Source organism: Nematocida minor (assembly GCF_024244105.1).
Source record: "Nematocida minor strain JUm1510 chromosome Unknown 7925, whole genome shotgun sequence".
In the NCBI taxonomy this organism is placed as follows: Eukaryota; Fungi; Microsporidia; genus Nematocida; species Nematocida minor.
The window spans coordinates 63376-80851 of NW_026250402.1; the positions used below are offsets into that span (position 1 = coordinate 63376).

At 41.0% G+C, this 17476-nt stretch overlaps 10 protein-coding genes across 10 annotated transcripts; 6 read left to right on the forward strand and 4 right to left on the reverse strand.

Annotated features, from left to right (window-relative positions):
* Positions 1–38: 38 nt before the first annotated feature.
* Positions 39–2777, forward strand: NEMIN01_0065 (calcium permeable stress-gated cation channel; the record flags this gene model as incomplete). The annotated part of the gene is made up of 1 exon (XM_051476007.1): positions 39–2777. One exon carries the CDS (start codon positions 39–41, stop codon positions 2775–2777), a length of 2739 nt encoding a protein of 912 aa, XP_051331967.1.
* Positions 2778–3284: 507 nt separating this feature from the next.
* NEMIN01_0066 (uncharacterized protein) lies at positions 3285–4931 on the forward strand (the record flags this gene model as incomplete). Its single annotated transcript, XM_051476008.1, has 1 exon — positions 3285–4931. One exon carries the CDS (start codon positions 3285–3287, stop codon positions 4929–4931), a length of 1647 nt encoding a protein of 548 aa, XP_051331968.1.
* A 733-nt stretch (positions 4932–5664) lies between these two features.
* On the forward strand, positions 5665–7098 carry NEMIN01_0067 (uncharacterized protein; the record flags this gene model as incomplete). The annotated part of the gene is made up of 1 exon (XM_051476009.1): positions 5665–7098. The coding sequence occupies one exon, from the start codon at positions 5665–5667 to the stop codon at positions 7096–7098; it is 1434 nt and encodes a 477-aa protein (XP_051331969.1).
* Positions 7099–7883: 785 nt separating this feature from the next.
* On the forward strand, positions 7884–10673 carry NEMIN01_0068 (uncharacterized protein; the record flags this gene model as incomplete). Its single annotated transcript, XM_051476010.1, has 1 exon — positions 7884–10673. One exon carries the CDS (start codon positions 7884–7886, stop codon positions 10671–10673), a length of 2790 nt encoding a protein of 929 aa, XP_051331970.1.
* Positions 10674–10859: 186 nt separating this feature from the next.
* Positions 10860–11924, forward strand: NEMIN01_0069 (uncharacterized protein; the record flags this gene model as incomplete). Its single annotated transcript, XM_051476011.1, has 1 exon — positions 10860–11924. The coding sequence occupies one exon, from the start codon at positions 10860–10862 to the stop codon at positions 11922–11924; it is 1065 nt and encodes a 354-aa protein (XP_051331971.1).
* Positions 11925–11993: 69 nt separating this feature from the next.
* Positions 11994–12947, forward strand: NEMIN01_0070 (uncharacterized protein; the record flags this gene model as incomplete). Its single annotated transcript, XM_051476012.1, has 1 exon — positions 11994–12947. The coding sequence occupies one exon, from the start codon at positions 11994–11996 to the stop codon at positions 12945–12947; it is 954 nt and encodes a 317-aa protein (XP_051331972.1).
* Positions 12948–13206: 259 nt separating this feature from the next.
* On the reverse strand, positions 13207–14076 carry NEMIN01_0071 (uncharacterized protein; the record flags this gene model as incomplete). Its single annotated transcript, XM_051476013.1, has 1 exon — positions 13207–14076. The coding sequence occupies one exon, from the start codon at positions 14074–14076 to the stop codon at positions 13207–13209; it is 870 nt and encodes a 289-aa protein (XP_051331973.1).
* A 714-nt stretch (positions 14077–14790) lies between these two features.
* Positions 14791–15390, reverse strand: NEMIN01_0072 (uncharacterized protein; the record flags this gene model as incomplete). Its single annotated transcript, XM_051476014.1, has 1 exon — positions 14791–15390. The coding sequence occupies one exon, from the start codon at positions 15388–15390 to the stop codon at positions 14791–14793; it is 600 nt and encodes a 199-aa protein (XP_051331974.1).
* Positions 15391–15627: 237 nt separating this feature from the next.
* On the reverse strand, positions 15628–16443 carry NEMIN01_0073 (golgi phosphoprotein 3; the record flags this gene model as incomplete). The annotated part of the gene is made up of 1 exon (XM_051476015.1): positions 15628–16443. The coding sequence occupies one exon, from the start codon at positions 16441–16443 to the stop codon at positions 15628–15630; it is 816 nt and encodes a 271-aa protein (XP_051331975.1).
* A 26-nt stretch (positions 16444–16469) lies between these two features.
* NEMIN01_0074 (uncharacterized protein) lies at positions 16470–17369 on the reverse strand (the record flags this gene model as incomplete). Its single annotated transcript, XM_051476016.1, has 1 exon — positions 16470–17369. One exon carries the CDS (start codon positions 17367–17369, stop codon positions 16470–16472), a length of 900 nt encoding a protein of 299 aa, XP_051331976.1.
* Between the last annotated feature and the right edge of the window lie 107 nt (positions 17370–17476).

A 17476-nucleotide genomic window follows, 5' to 3' on the forward strand; every position in this document is an offset into this window, starting at 1 on the left:
GGATAAAACATATTTCGAAACTCTGCAAAATAAACAGAATGGCAGAAGAAGGAAAACCCCCCGTGCAAAAAAGACACGCCTCCTTGGAAATAGTGTCCAAGCCCAGCCTGCTTGATGCAGACAACACAATTCGTCTGGCTCTTGTCTTTCAGCTCGGCATTTCTTTTGCGATCTTTTGCGTTTTTATCTTTTGTCGGAAAAAAATACCGTGGATGTACTCAACCAACACAAAACGGTACAAGAAGCACCCTGCTGCAGTGTACAAAGGAGCTCTCGACTGGATTGTTCCCGTGTTTAGAATATCAGACACTGTGTTTTTCGAGCTCGTGGGCTTTGATGCGTTTCTTTTTGTCGAGACTCTTAAGCTTCTTGGGACCATCTTTCTTTTTCTTTCGATTGTTCTCTTTCCGGCCCTTGGGGCGTACTACTTTTTCTTTGCGCAGAGCAAAATCAGCCTCCAGATCATCATGAATCTTTCTTTTCTCTCCACGTCCTACAGTCCTCGGCACGTAAACTGCATTGTTCCGTGCCTGGGTGTTTGGTTTGTAACGGCTGTGATTATATACTTCCTGTACATTTTCTACAGGAAATACGTTATTCTTCGGCAGCTCCACATAAGAGACCGCGTGTTCTCCAAGTCCACGCCCTCCATAAAGAAAATGACCGATGAAATGAAGTCTTTCAAGAATGCGCTGAACGAAATCAACATATGCTCCAGGACAGTTCTAATAACGAACCTGCCAAAGTTCATCGTCAACAAAAAAGATCTTTTGTACTATCTGAAAGTGCTGGGAGTAAGTGTTGAGCCTGAAAATGCGCACTTAGTGACAAACACAAAAACCCTCGAAGAGCTGAACAGCATGAAAAAGGCTGCCATCATAAGCCTGGAGAAAGAAATGCAGAAGTTTTTTATGCGGCTCAACTTCCTTTCGATTGACACAGGCTTTTTTGAAAAACACATTGAGAACTACGACTCAACAATGGACCTTATTTCCAACGCGATCGCCTGGAAGAAAGCACACCCTGTGCCCAAGGAGCAGTACAAAGAGGAGCTGGACCATCTTGTGGACAAGGCATTTAACGGAAAGTTTTTTGACGTGCTGCAGAAAATAAATGAGAGCGCTGAGCCTGTTAAAATAGCAGAGTTTGTAGCAAATATAAAGGCCCTGACTGAAAAGATCGAAATTGAAAGAGAAAAGGCTTCAAAAGCGAGCATTAGTGACGAGCTTCTGTTCAAAGCGCAGAACAACTCCGAGCTACACGATAGATACGATATAGACGGCTCTGGATCGATATTTATGTCAACCATGTCTATTTTGAATGTGAAGCGAGCATACATAAACTTTATCAACAGCATTCCCCTCGGTGCTCACAACGGATTTGTTACCTTCAAAGAGACAAAGGATGCAAGCTTTCTGCGGATGTCTCTGATAGGCTCCGGCACTTTCAGCTGCAAAGCCATAGAAGCCCCTCCCCCAGATCTGATTATTTGGACCACGCTTACAGACACTCGGGTGCGGCGGGTGGTTAAAAAAATACTCGGGACAATAATCACCGTGGTGTTTGTCTCTTTGTTTATTCTGCTTGTATTTTTTGTCTCAACAATCATCAATATAGACACGTTTGACTCGATTGTTACAGCAATCAATCCAGAGCTGAGCGCCATAATAGGAAACTCCAACTTTCGAAAAACTTTTCAGGGTATCATTGTTCCCACTGTCTACTCGCAGTTCATTTCCATTGCGCCCTCCATCCTGTGGTGGATATGTGTCTTTGAGGGGAGCATCTCAAAGATTGAGTTTCAGAAGAGTTTTACAAAAAAATACTCGATCTTTCTTTTTTTCAACGGATTTCTTGTTCTTATTTTTGGAACAAGCATTGCCGGGCTGGTCTACAGCACCAAACAGACAACCTGGACAATTGAACACCTTGTCTCCACCCCTGTAGTGTCTTCTTCCATCTTCTTTCTTAATCTTCTCATCCACAAGACCTTTGGCGGGCTGATGTCTGAGCTTCTGCAGATTCCCAGGCTTCTTTCCTGGGTACTAGCATACATCCTAGGCGGAGTGTTCACGCGAAGAGAGGAAATTAAAAGATTTGACTCGCAGCCGATAAACTTTGGGTCTTTGTACCCGCAGGTATTTCTCCTATTTCCGATGATTCTCATATACTCGATCATATGCCCGCTGTTTATGCCAATTGGCTGTCTGTACTTCTTTGGCGCTTTTGCTGTGTACAAGTCTCTCTTCCTGTATTCGCACGAAAGCCAGCTGGAGAGCGGGGGAGAGCACTGGCCGTCCCTCTTCACAAGCATCTTCTACTCTCTTATAATCTTCCATGCTATAACGCTTGTGTACTTTGTCTCGCACAAACAGTACATCACTCTGCTTCTCATACTTCCCCTTATAGTAATAACGATAGGGGTGTGGAAGGGGTTTACAAATCTGATCTCAAAAAACTGCTATTTTCTCCCAAATAACAACTCAGAAAACATACAGAGCAACGAGTCCATAAAAAAGCTGTTTGAGCTGAGAAAAGAAGACATTCAGCACTGGAAGGAGTCATCCAACGTGGAAAAAGACATATACTACCTGCAAGGAGAGAAACTGCACAAAGACAAAGATGTTCCGTATGTCTACAAAGACCTTTCCTTTCTGCCGTCCATCTCTGCCATTATTCTCCCCAACTGGTTCTACATAACGCTCCTGTACCTCAGGGACAACGGAGAGTCTGATGTTTTTGGGCTGGAGAAGAAAAAAAAGAGTAGATTTTTCTGAAAATGAAGGAGTGCGGAATATAAAGCCATAAAAACCGTACAACAGAGCATACTACTGACTCGTGATTTAGAAAAAGCAGAACACCCACAATCCTGCTGAATAGTGCTATTATATGCACATCCAACCAAGGAATAAAACACACACTAAAAGCCATTTAGCCTGCTTCTAATATTTTATTATATTCTCCCACGGCCCTTGAAAGAGAAGAAAAACAGCAGCGAATGAAAAGTTTGCTCTAAAAAAGAATGGATAGCACAGCTCACTTACAGTGCAGGAATGCATCAGAAGAGAAAAGAAAAGCATCCCAAGCAGAGAGAAGAGCTAAAATGGGCAGAAGATGCATGCCCACTCTAGAAAGAGCTAGGCAGCCAGGGCTGTTCAGTCTTGTGTGGTTTGGTGGCCGAGTGGTCTAAGGCGTTCGACTTAAGATCGAATCTCGATAGAGGCGCGGGTTCGAATCCCGCTCAAACCATGTTTTTTCTTAAACAGAATCTATTTTTTTAGCTCATGGCGCCCAGAGAAGAGAAGAAGAAGAGCCCAAGCTGCTCAGAAATATCGCAAATATTCATGGAGGGGGAAACTCTCCTGAAGGGAAGCAGCCTGATAGACAAGGAAGAGCCCATACAAGAGTTTGCATCTGTGCCTGACAATGGCCTCGACCAGTCCTTTGGCATAGAGAACAAGAGCTACCACTTTCTCTCAGACAATGAGTCGTTCTACGGAGACTTAAAGAAAGGCCCTTTCCACTCCAAGGCTCCCATAAACAAAGAGTTCACAGACAACATACTCTTCAAAGAAATGAAGTTCTCAAGCCCGCCAAGGAGAGGAGGGAAGTACAGGAAAGCCTTTGGAGCTCCTCAGCTGATGGATCCAGACGACAGCCTGGACATAGAAACAGGAACCTTCCAGAGAAAAAGAAAGTTCACTGAAAAAGCCATTAAAGAGACAGAGAGTGAGAATATGTATCTCTTCAAAGAAGAGCTGGGAGCACACACCGCAAACTCTTCATTCACAAAGCTTCCGGGATTTAAAACAGCTGAGGGATCGAGTGTGTACGTGAACGAAGAATGCACAGCAAAAGCAAGAAGAAGTTTTGACTTTCTGCAGAGCAGCACAATCTCCCAAATATCTCCTCCGAAGCCCAAGGTTATCTATCCAAGGGAGAAAGAGATACAAGATGCCCTGCAGATGTACAGAAAAGTAAAACAAGAAATATTCCCGCTAACTCGCTCAGATGAAGAGGAGTACGACATGTTCTCTCTGTTCAAGTGGGCGTGGATCTCTCTGCTCCCGCAAATACAGGAAATTCAGAAAAGAGGAGGGGAGCTGCAGAACTCTGAAATCGAGCGGTTGGTGCTCCTCGAGTCAAAGAAAAGATGGAAACTCAACCCTAAGTCTGTTCTTCAGCGCATTGCAGAGCACGATGAGAGCCCAGCAGTGTACATGAAGGTTCTTGTTGTAGAAGGGGGCACAGACGTAATAACCATTACAGACGGGATATACTCTCTTAGAGCCAAGCTGGATGAGGGCCTGCAGTGTATCTCCAGCAAAATAACCGTGGGAAAGATCCTGCAGGTGGCATGCTCTGTGCTGCTCCAAGGCTACCCCATGTCCATATGGCAGGCTAATGCAGAAAGAGTCCCGGTTATAGAGCTTAAATACAACGGAGTAAAGCCGTGCTTGTCAGGGCCCCTTGGATACCAAAATGCAATGGGGTACATACGGGCGCTCTCTTCCATCAGGCTGCAGGGAGGGTTTATAAGCTGTCTGATGCTGAAGGTGGATAGGCACATAGACACTGCATACATTGTCAATATAAAAGGCTCAAAAACCGTTATAGAGGAAGACCGGATAGAGAGCACAGTGCAGAGAATAGAAAAAAGCATAGAAAGCCTTGGGCTCTCAACGGAGGAGAAGATGAAAGAGTTTGACTCTGTGAAGCTGCACAAGTACAAGAGATACGAGGTTTCGTGTGACTACTCCCCGGGAGGAAGCTCAGCCATACTTTCTCTCTGGGAGTCCGCTCTCAACGACAACAATCTGGGGATAGGCAAGCGGTATCTGTTCTTCATGCTCACCACGCCTGCAAAGAAGAAAGAGAGCGACAGAATTCTTCTGTCAACAACCTCAAGGACGTCTTTTAAGCTTATATAGGACAGTGCTCTTTCTATTTGTAAATTGCAGAATGTGCGCTCATTTGTTCTGCTCTCAAGACATAGCATACAGCTCAGTGTGTAATAATAAATCCAATGTTCTTCTTTTTATATCTATTAGTGCAAGGAGGAGAGAAAGAAGGGGAATAGCAGCGTGTAAACTATTGCGCTCTCTATCTGCGCCTCCAGAACGACGAAAATATGCCTGTATTTTCTCCAAGTCAGAGTTAAATAAATTTTATTTTTAGTACCCCTGTGCAGTGAAGATGACGTTCATGGCTAGAGTCTCTGATTGTGATGAATGAAAGCAGTCTGAGCACATTGTAGATAAAGTCCTAAAACAAAACAAAGTGATGGTTATAGATGACGAGTATGAATGTTTATTATGAATTTAGATTTTGCTGATTGTTTTGTTTTCTTAATACCTTGCATGTGATGATTCTATCTTTCACGACGGTCGTCTGAGCCATGATGATTTTTAGTTCTGATGCTTTTACTTTTAAACGCTTGAATGATCCTTTGCCCTTTTCTTCTACGATGTGTGGATGGCCTGCAAATTAGAGCTATCTTGTCTCTCATTTCTTTTTGTTTATAATTGCACTTTGTGCTGTTTTTAATTTGTCTTTGTGCACTGTCATGTTTGTTTGTTTGGGCTTATTTATCATTTTTTTGGGTGTAAACAGATTAAATAAGATATATAAAGAGAAGAAGATTCTGAAATAATGAAGTTTAAGATGATGAAAAGGACAATACTTTCCGTGCAGCGTGTTTGTGCAGTGGGCTATGTCTTTGTCTCTGTGCTATCCACGGCTAGATGCTTTCTCCTAAACGGCAATCCTGGGGTATTCGTAAGCACAAAGGTAATTGGAGGTGCTGAAGCAGCAGCTGGTTTTGTTGAGGTAAACTCCAGTGAGTTCTTGGGATCTGATGAGCGATCCAGCACTTTCCATGCTATCTCAGAGAAGTGTTTGAGAGACTTGGATGAGTACATTCAAAGAGACCAAAAACAGGAAAGCAGTATTTTGTTCGATAACAGCAGAAGACTCAATACCGACTTAGCCTCTGTCTACAGAACTCTTTACTTCCTGGAACTCTACGGCATCACCGACAAACAGAGAAACAGCCTAATGAATGCATGCATGGAGTACGACAGAGAAAAAATAGCAAAAGCCATGGTTGATATATACACATCGCTGGTTGCCAAGGAAAGCTACTCCATAAAAGTTAAATTGGAGGGAAGCAATGATCTTATTAGCACAACGCCTTCTTTCTCTGTTAAAGACACCGATTTACAGAACTTTATCTGCAGAAAGATGCTCTTGAACTATTCGCAGAACGGGAAATGCATAGACTTTATCGAGAGAGCGGTCGGTCTTTATGCAGAAGAAGAGAAAAAGGTAAAGAAGACAGGCCTCTATGCATCTGTAGAAATTAAAAAAAAGTACTCTTCAGTCTTTGCGGATGCCAAGAGCAATACTTCCAAAGAAGCTATGCCAAGACCGGAAAACAAATCTGTCTTTAGGCCCGTAAACAGGCTCATATGCCCATTTGAAGAATGGAAAAAGACCATTTTGAGAGATGGCTATGATGTAGCAACAGTTGAAATACCCTGGAGCTACTTGGATGCAAGAATTTTTGCTAACACTGATCTTAGCTTTGACATGGCCGTGCTTGAAAAAATAATTAACAGCATTATAAGACTTGAGAACTTCAAAGAGCTTGCTGAGCTAATCGACAACCCATTCGTGGAGAAAAGCGCAGGTTCCATAAGCTCGCTTCTTTTCTTCTTGAAAAACTGCATTAGCATCTACCACTCTTCTCTTGCAGAGAGAGATGCTGCATTTACTCTTGTAACTAAAGCAAGGATCTGCAGCATAGTACTAAGCTACATTAAAGGCACTTTAACTCCAACCATTTTGCAGAACCATCTGGAAGTGCTCCTTGGCGACATAATGCACAACCTTATAAAACTGCAGATTGTGAAGCAGATAGAAATAGCTGAAAAGTTCGCACTGAGCTGCCAAACAGAAATCTACAAAAAAGAAAAAAGCATCTTTAGCTACATATTTTCTATCGACTCTTCACTTTCAAAAGACCTTGCTCCAAGGCCATTGCAGCTCCCTCTTCCTTCTCTGATAATCAGCTCTTACTTGGGTAGCAAGTGTTAGCTAGACACCCATGAAAAGTGCTAATCTGTAGATTTGTTTGTAGCTGGATACTAGTCTACGAAATAAAAATAAATGTCTATAGTTTTGTTCTAGTAGTATGCTTTGGATAATTTTGTACTTTTTTATTAATGTAAAAGCAGAGCTTGCTAGTCGAAATATTCTGCCATTTATTCGTATTTGGTGCAAGTTCTCACAACTGAATATGCTCTATACATAAATTACAAACATTCTCAGAATGTAGAGTGTTTATTTTTATGCTGGCACTAGAATATCTCTTCTGTGCATATATTTCAGTAGATGTCTTGAATGTACCTACATTATGTGATGATGTTGCAGTGTATTGTATATATGTAAATGTTTTTAAAGAATAGGGAGCAGTGGCTGTTTATCTAGCCCAACTGTGAGTATAGCTCTACAGATGTATGCGCATACGCAGAGGATAGTGTGTTTTTATCTGGTAATACAGCATGTGAGAGATTCAATATACTGTTTAATGGCAGCCTATTGTTTGAGAAGTAGCAAACAAACTAAAGTGTCTTTCATATGTCTCAATTAGTGCACATGTTTGTTTGTTGCTGCTAATTCCAATGCTAATTGATGAAAATACATTGGAAAAATATTTACTATGCACCTTTTGAGTAGAAAGCTTGTTTGTTTATTTATTAAATTGGCAGCCTCTGCTAAAATACACAAACAAACAAGCATTTGAATTAGCTGATAGATTTGAAGTTTTTGTTTACTAATCAAAAATAAAATCTATAAATAGGAGATAGGCTGGGCAAAATATGAAAGTCATAAAAACGATAAGTATAATAAGTTTGTATCTTACAGTTTTTGCAAAGTTAGCATCTTCGCGTGAAGATACAGGAAGTGCAGATTTTGAGTCGAGCGAGTATGAGACCATGGATTCTCAAAGAGTCAAAACAGCAAAAACATACAAGCTCAACTTCGGGAGCGCTGCAATTCCCACCAACTTGTCCAAGAAAGAGCTGCACGAGCAGTCTAAAAACTTCGCTGCAATCCAGGAAAAAGAAAGAGAAAATGTGCTTAGATACCTGGACTTCAGCGATAGAAGCAGCTTGTTGGATTTAAGAGGCGAAAAGCTCTATGTCACCAAGAACATTTTTGTTGAAATGGCGGTGTCTAAAACAATCCTGCACAGCACAGGCTTTTCCAGCACTAAAAAACAAAAAAAGCAGAACAAGTTGCAGTCTTTCCTAGGCTTTTTGTTCTACCCCAGCGCAGAGAGCGTAGAGCGCACCGGCATACCCATTGGAGATATTCTCTCAAGCAACCAAAAATATGAGAGTCTTTCTTCAGAAGATCTAAAAGACAGAGTTTTTGATTGCACAAGTGCAACAGCACACAACACATGGGTGCTGAGCAACATTCTGAAAACCGATGAAAACAAAAAAATAAGAGAAGCCTCTTTCATCAGCAGTGCCATGAGGTATATACTGCACTCGGTGTTTAATCTGGAAAAAAAAATGATTCTGAAGAATCAAATAGGTTTAAACGCCCTAGACGCGGCTGATAGGGAAACTGCCATTAAAGTGCTTACAAATGAGCTGGACTCAGCACTGCAAAACGTCATGTCTATAACGATAGTTCCCATCCTGAAAAGCCTTGATGTCTACAGATATGCACTGCTCAAAAAGAGGGCAGAAATCCTCATTAATTCCATCGTAGAAAATAAACCTGCGAGGGCATTTAGTGTCTACAAGATGCTTCTTGGCTGCACCAGCAACTCTTTCGGCTTATTTTCACAAAACAACGCAAAGATGAATGTGCATAGCAACACCTGTGTAAATGCCACAGCCAATGGATATGTTGAAATTATCACAGAAGATTTAATTGAGAAAGCAATAGAGCACACGTATAAGGAAATGGTAAGAGTTAGCTCTGGCTTGCCTAATATCTACAATAGCAGCCATACTGATCTGTACATAACGCTAGAAGAGCTGGCTGTTGTTTTTGGCCTCTACAAGATTGCAAACTTAAGAGAAGGCAACCCCGTGCAGCGTGCTGAAATAGAAACACTAATTGAAAACAGCCAGTGGGACAGAACAAAGAGCGTTGATCTGGAGCTCTTTGAAAGTTTATCAGATATGAAAAAAGCTCTGGAGGCCCAAAGCGGCGACATTAGGCCATGCTTTAACACTACCGTGTCTATCTGTAATTCCAATGAAAACAATAGAAATTTCATGTGCGAGAATGGGCATCTTTCTATTGAATACTCGCCTGTTTCCTCTGCAAATAAAATATGCAACACGGCAGAAGTAGCACAAGAAAAACTGAACCTGCACACACTAAAAGTTGCCAACGAGATTCTAATGCCTAAAATGCAAAACCGAATTCACATCAAAAATGCTCCAGAAGACGATCTTGTGTATGAGATAGCTTGCAGCATCGCAGAACAAAACTCTTTCTACTACAAAACAGGTGGTACCGAAATGGCAGTGACATACATTTCTCCTTTCATCGAAATGAAGAAGTGTGCCCAAGGCCAGATATCGCACAGTAATGAGTATACCTATCAGGCCATATACCAAAATGAATTTTTTGTGCAGAGCCCATATACCTCTTACAAATACAAAATTACCACTGATGCAGATGCTGGGAGATTCGATGTAAAAGCATTGCGTTTTAGCATTCCAATGGAGAGCCACCCATCAGATCACATTGATGTATGTTTTGAAAGCAATCTTAAAACAGTCCTGCAAAATATAAAAAAGGTCATAAAGGATATAAAAAAGAAAGATCTTAAGGAACTCAACTTAAATATAACGGTTAGGGATTTAATTAAAAAATATATTCTTGGCCTTACAATGGGATGCAATGAATATAAAGAAGTTGATCCAATGGTACTAAGCAAGTATTCTATATACAAATTCCAGCTAGTTATGAATCTACTTATCAACTTAGAGCAATCCATCAATTCATTAATACAAGATGTTGATATTAGTCATAAGCTTAAAACTATAGAAGAAATATTGAATATTGAACTTAGCATACAAAAATATGAATATAATAACCCAAAAGAAACTTATATCATTTCTATAAATTCCATTGAACTGCAATATGATGTACTACTTTATAGTATTCTTTCAGCAATCAGCTACACTATAGAAAGATTCATAAACGAAAAAAAAGCTCATTTAAAAGTGTTTGAAGGTGTTTCAGAAAAACTAAATGCTTTAAATATAAAAAATAACTTCAATGAAAAAGATTTAGAAAAAGACGCTGCAGATTTGCATAAAGTTATAATTGGTGAAAGAAATAACCCAAAAAAAAGTTATATATCGCTCACTAGTAAAAAATATACTATGAATGACTTCTTTAAAAATACTGATCTAAAAAAGGCATTCACACATTGGGGCAATAAAAAAAACAAAAAAGAAACAGATATGGAAAAAGACTGCAATAGTTTCTGGAGCTACATGTATATAGACGATTACCCTAAAAATCTCAAAGGAATAATATTCCCACCAATTGCAGTCAGCTGTAAAAGTGCACTACATCCGTACATCAACCTACTTTCTGAAATAAGCAATGTAACACTTCTAAACTACTAATGGGTGATTTTAACTCAAAGGATACAAATTTCTATCTGTTCTCCATCTTTGCGGAGTAAGGCTCTTTGCGAGCACCTGAAAACAGCTGCAAGGCTGCAACAATAAAGACAATTTGTTCATTTTTTTCTAGGATTGGTTACTTCGCACATCTTGGATTTTTAAACTTGGTGAAAACAGAAACTTAGTATGGACTCGGTCAAAAAAGAAGAAACTCCAGAGGGAAGAAAAAAAGAAAGCAAGGCAGAAAAAAGAGCACAGAGCGCTCTAAAGCAGTCAGCCTCTACGCTGTCAGCTCCCCCGCTAGACCATCCTCTTCTGAACCAGATGAAAACAGAAATAAGAAGACTTTATGGTGAAAAAGTAAATATGGCAAATACAAATTATATTGTGAAGCCGCACGAGTTCAAGTGTTTGGCAAAGGCGCTTTCAAAAGCCCTGTGGAACGAAGAAAAAACCCTGGAAACAGTGGATGACATCATATACGCAGTGGATTACCTCTGCAGCAAGAAACAGAGCGCGGCAGAGGACGGCGTGGATGCCTCTGTAACAAACAAAGAGCTTCTTACAACAATTCGATTCATAGCATCTTCTCTCAGGGCTCTGGTGCCACAGGTCGAGAACAGAACAACACCTGCTAATTCTCTGCTATCTGCTGATCTAAAGTACCTGATGGAGTCTAAGGACGTGCTTGAAACTGCGCTAACCTCCACAGGGCACTCTACCCTTGAGTCGCTAGCCGCGGAAAGAACCCGATTGAAAAATATTATTTCATCCATCACCCAGACATTCTCCATCTCTCCTGCAGAAGACATCCTGGCGTCGCTGAAGAACATGCAGAAACAAGAAGAAAAAAGATACAACAATGAGCTTCTTCAGAGAGATAGAAATGCCGAGTGCCAGAAAAGATATTTTGAGGAAACCATCCAACAAGCCAAAGAACGGATCGCTGCTCTAGAAAGTGAGAACAAAAATCTTGTGCGCCGCCTGAACGAGAGAAAAGACCGCACGGCTGAAGTCCTTGAGAGAGGCGATGCTCTGGAGCAGAATATTTCGCAGATAAAACAGGTTCTAGCCGAAGAAGAGACAAGAATACAGCAGGAGAGAGAGGAGTACAAGAAAGTCAAAAAAACTCTCATAGACTACAACAAGAAAATGGCTAAAATCGTCCAAGAGCTAGTGGAGAGAATTAAAAAAGAGCAGAAAGAGCGGGATAATCTGATGGCTCTTAGGGATGGGATGGAAGACGCATAGTTTGATGAGAGCCACACACTTTTATCTATTTAATTTAAAAGTATAAATTTAGTAATAAATAAATCATCCATGAGCAATGTCGAAGAGACTGTGTTTAATCAGTCTTCAACTATTTTGGAGTCTTCTTCTCGTTCGCTGCAGGATGTCTCTTGGCTAGGGAGCATACAGCAGCCAGAAACAAAAGAGCCTGAAAAGCCTCTATATCTCCCCGAGTGGACGGACAGCGGTGCTGCAGTCATTCACGAAAATGTTGTTAAAATCCAAGTAGATGGCGCATACCACGTATTTCCGATAGAAAAGTACCCGGTGGACAGGAAAGAGACCAGGCACATAGAAGAAAGAATTAAAAAAGCGCAGAATGCAAATAAAGTTTGCAAAAAAGAGAGCACAGAGGAGGTAGCTCAAAAGAGTATAATATTTGACTCAAGCACTTTGGAAGTTATAGATCAGTCCAGCTTGTATGACTGTTCTACGGGGGTAGAGAATGGTGGCTTGATTGGCACTGATAAAAGAGCCGATTCATTGAAAAAAGCGAGTATGGATGAGAATAAAGCACTCAAAGAAAATCTGTTTTTTCTCTGGGAAAGAGAAAGCTCTGAGCAAATTATAGCCCAGAATAACATTACAGTGTGTACAAAGGCAGTAAAAAATAAGCCAAACAAACTTTTAGTAAGGTCATCAAAAATTGCAGATGTTCTTACTGTCATGTCGCTAAAATACAAGATCTCATTTGTACACCTTACAAAGGAAACATTAGACACAGCACTTTGCTCACTGGAGAATAGCATTCGCAGAAATGGAAGCGACACAGGGCCTGCTCTAAGGCTTAGAAAAACACAGAAGCCAGATGATCTGCTAGAAACAGTGCTTCGGTCGGTGTCCGGAATTACTGTTGATGAAATCTCCATTTTAAAAAAGAAGTTTGGCTCTCTTGCTGGAATGTCTCAGATAGGCTTTTCTGTAGAGGGAGTGCAAAGCCATACAATCCTCCAAGTTAGGAACTTATTCTCCAAAGACAGCTAGAAAGAAATGCATGTGCCATACAGAACTCTCTACACATTAGCTGTTTTTTGATGTTTTTCAAAAATTGCAGTGCTAATTCTTTCTCCTGAGTGCTTTACTCTGTTTTCACAGTAGTTCTTATAGAAAAGATAGAGCATTGAGATTCTCTGAAGTTTATTACAATCCTGATGCAAAAGTTGTGTACAAGTTAAAATAAAAATAAGAGTGTGTAAAACAGATAAAGCAACTATACACTATTCTATTCAGGTTTATTAACTATTTATGAAGGAGTAAAGGAAATGTCTCTTCGCATCATGGTATCGTATGCTCTTGAGGCAGCAGATGCAATGCTCTCATCTGAATGCTCTGAAGCCTCTTTTTTCTTCTTCAATGATGCAGACTTTTTTTTCGAAGAGCTTTTCTTGTGTTTTCTATCTGAGGCTTTGTACACAGGGCTCTCGTTCGGGTCTTCACTGTCCTGCGATAATGAAGACGCGGTGTAGCTTCCAAGTATGTTGATGATTTTGCTTTTTGATCTTTTTTCAGAAGATGGCTTTTTTACCTTCAAGATCCTCTTTATTTCTTCCACGCTTTCCACCTTCTTGTCCATGTTCTGCAGTAGCTTGCTTACCAGCGGTGTTTCTCTTGAGGACCCCTTGATCTTTTGGGCCATGTCCAGGCTTGCAGGAGGAAGGGAGCTTGTGATGGTTTTAAGAGTGATTTTAAACTTTGGGCTTTTTCTAGGGACGTATGTGTGGACTATTACTACGTCTGAAAAGGTAACCGTTTTTTCATAGTCCTCTGAAAACTCTTCTCTCTCTTCAACAGCCTTTTTGCTCTTCTTCTTTCTTTTGAACAGTTTCTTGGACAGCTTGTACGGAAAGCATACGATCTGCGTTAGAGCGCGTATGAGCCTTCTTTTTGCTGATTTTTTCTTTTCAGCTTTACTTACAGAAGTTTCTCTTTCTCGCCTTTGAGAGGACTTTTTGGACGCCATTGCAGAAGAAGATACTGTCTTTTTTGTCTTGGATGTTTTGGAGCGGCTGCTGGAAGAAGAGTGGGCAGTGCTTGACCTTCTGGGAGCCTCTTCAGAGTCAGAGTCCTGCTGATCTCTGCGGCTGGATTTTGCGCTATTTTTACGCTTTGCCATTATTCCAATGGGTGTCCACGAGTTATATATTCTTTGCAAGTTTCATGTGTTTTTGTTTCAAAGATCAAAGTCTGTTTCTTCTATTGGTGTAAGTGTTCTTGAATTACATAGAAGAAAACATTGCATGCACTCCAAAGACACAAGGAGTCTCGAATAAAGGAAGTACAAAATCATTCGTACTTCAAGTATAATACTCAACTCTCTTGTACTCATATAACTATTCTCTTCTACATTGCTCTATGATAGATGAAACAGTGCACAACATGTCTCTTCTTAAGATAAATAAGTATGGCTCCTAAGCATAAATTTTATTTTTATTTTAACTTGTACATATTTTTACATTAGGACTGTAAATAAATTTGTAGAGAATGCTCACGACTTACACAATTATTTCTTTTGATATTAGCATATTTTCCCATTGCATTTAGAGTCTAGACAGGAAAGTAAAGAAAGGTTTCATGATGAAAAGACTGAAGATCCGCTTGCAAAGGCGATAGAAAACACTACAGCATTAAGAGAGACAGAAGATAACCCTAATGCTTTCGCAGGATAATGAATGCGTGTGCTGTATTGATGCATCACAGAGATAGAATTCATCACACAAACAAGATAAAACAAAACAAATTGCCATAGAGATAAGAGCAGCAGACAGAATAGTGATAAATATTCGAGTTTTATTATTGATAACTTCAAATCAAAGTAAAACCTTTGTTTTTACTGTTCTCCTTCTTCAACTGTTTCTTCTACTGCTGTAGACTTAGTGCTTACTGCTGCTGCAGCTGCAGCTGCGGGTCTGGAGCTGGATGAAGAGGAGCTATCTGTCTTTGTCGTGGTAGTGGTAGTTGTGCCCTGTGCTACTATGGTGGCATACTCGGGAGGTAAATCGCTGTAAATAGCATTAGGCGAGTCAGGCTTAGTGTTTCTCAGAATTCCCATCAGCTGTGTAAGGAGCTCCAGCTTTATGTTGGGCCCAAACCCATTTAGATTGAACTCTGTTTTTTTGGGAAGAAGGAGTGTTATTCTCCAGGCTGTGTACAGACCTAGTTTCCTTGCCAGAGTGCTCGTTTTTTTCACTTGGCCCCAGTTGTTCAGAAGATATACCTGATTGTTGCTCAAATTCTGTCGCTTATTTACTCTATTGGGGCTGTTGCTGGCTGTGGTACCTCGAGAGGTGGCTGTTGCTGCGGCCTTTGAGCTGGCGATGATAGACGACCTTGCATCTGTTGCATTGGACATTTCGTCATAGTCATTCTGTTCTGCCAACACATTTCCTAGCAGTGCTATTATAACTCCGAAAGAACCTAAAAGTCTCATTGCACATTTACACTATTCTGGGTTATATGTGTATACCTAAAACAAATACTCACACTCGACCAATCATCTGCAGAAGAAAACTTTTAAAACAATCAATATGTTACACACTTTGCTATTACTTCACAAGAGCATCCGATGCTATTCAAGCACCGCGGGCAGCCTGCTTAGCTTTCTCCACCAATAGCACACATATTTTTGGAAAAGTTTGTACCTGCAAATTCTTTCATTAAAGAGCTTCTATATCCAAGTTCCAAGTTTCAAATAAGAGCGCATAATACAGTAGATACCCCACTCAGTTGGCTGTGTGCTGTCTCCAAGCGAAGACGTGTAGCGGGTTATAATGTCCCTCACCTTCTTCTGAGCAATCTCAGCCGCGCTTGGGGGAAGCGTAAGGTACACATCTTCCATGACATTGCAGAAAACAAAGGAGCACACAAGAATGTCCAGTTTGAGAACATCTTTTTCTTCGTACCGCACTGTGCCTGTAAGATACGTAATTATTTCTGTAGATATCTTGGACTTTACTCCTTTGCATGCTACGGCGGGCACTGAGCTTCCGCTGGCTCTGCTGGTCACAAAGTCAATAAACTCGCGCGTTTTGCTTTTCTGTTTTTTCAGTATATTTTTCGAGATAAGAAGCTTTCCTATTCTTTTTCTTGCGTTTTTTACGTGGTACTTGTCCTTTTTGAGCGAGTACGACTCTCCGTTGAGCAATAGAAGCCACTTGTCAACCGCTTTGAGCTTTTTTGAATTTTTGATCTTCGCGTATACTTCGTCATGCACTTCATCAATTGGCATGTAGGAGTCCACTGATGTAAGTATCTTCTGCGAGTCAAGAGAGACGCCGGCTCTCAAAACCAGCTCGCACAGGAAGAGTGCCCTCAGCGAAACAGAAACAGGATCGTACAGGCCAGGGAAGGCAGGGAGGGCGGATGTTGTGGTAAAAACAATAAGAATTTCAGCAAGATTTAGGTCTGTTCTCAGTCTTTTCAGGGAAGAGAACGCCGCTTCTCTTTTTACATCTCGTCGCCTAGGAGAAAACTCGTCATCCATTTGGATTAAAAGAAAATATTGTTTATTCATTCTAATGAAATGAAGCTGGAGTTTTCCAAAAAAAGAAAGCACCCCGTGTAGAACACCTCGCTTTCTTTTGCGCTTCCTGTTCGCACGTCTTTTGCGTTTCGGAAGGTGTGCACAAGCGCGTGGTTTATTTTTTCATCTATTTCCACCTCGGCGTGGGCTCGTATGTAGTTCAAGTACTCAATGATTCTCCGAAACTTTGCTGGAGACTCTCTGTCGTTTTTGTTGCAGCTCGCATCGATCAGGTGCTTTTCAACCGACTTAACATCGCGTATGTAGAGTATGTTGGATGTCTGCATGTCTTTTTCTGTTTCCTGCGAGACTGCATCTGCTGATTTTTTTAGGAGATCGGATATTTCCTCTTTTAGAATGCGCGGTGGATCTGTTTTCATAAGCCCTTTGAACACGGCGTCTGCGCTGTTTCTGTTGTTCTGCTCCACAAGGGCTTTCATCACGTCCACCCAGTGCTTCTGTGCAGCTGTTTTTTCGCTCTGCGCATGAAATTGGCGGTGGGCCTGCACTTTTTCTGTTTTTTCCTCCAGACAGTCTAAAACGCTTGTTGTAACGTAGGAGGAGAGGCCCTTTGTAAACTTTATGTATCCAACAAGCGTGGGCGATGCCTCTTCCTCGCTGTCATAGCTGAACTTGAGAATTTCAATGGGGGTTATGTCCATTAGGATTTTCACTTCGGTGGCTGTAAGCTCTTTTGCGATCTTCTTCGCTTCGAGCGTGCACAGGTCAATGGCCTCTGCTTCAGATATGTGCGATTCCAGCTCCTTTTGGTCCATCTCTTTTTTCTCTGCGTCTTTTTTATCCGTATCTTTTGAGCTTTTACTGGTATCTGCCTTTTTTTTCTCTGACTTTAGCTTTTCTATCTTTTTTTCGTACTCCGAGTGCATGTCTGCGCCCAAAGTGTCTTCTTTAAAATTACTTTCCTTGTTTTAGGTGTAACCAATATATTCTCAGAAGAAAAACATTATGATCCACTACAAATCTTAGAAAGACA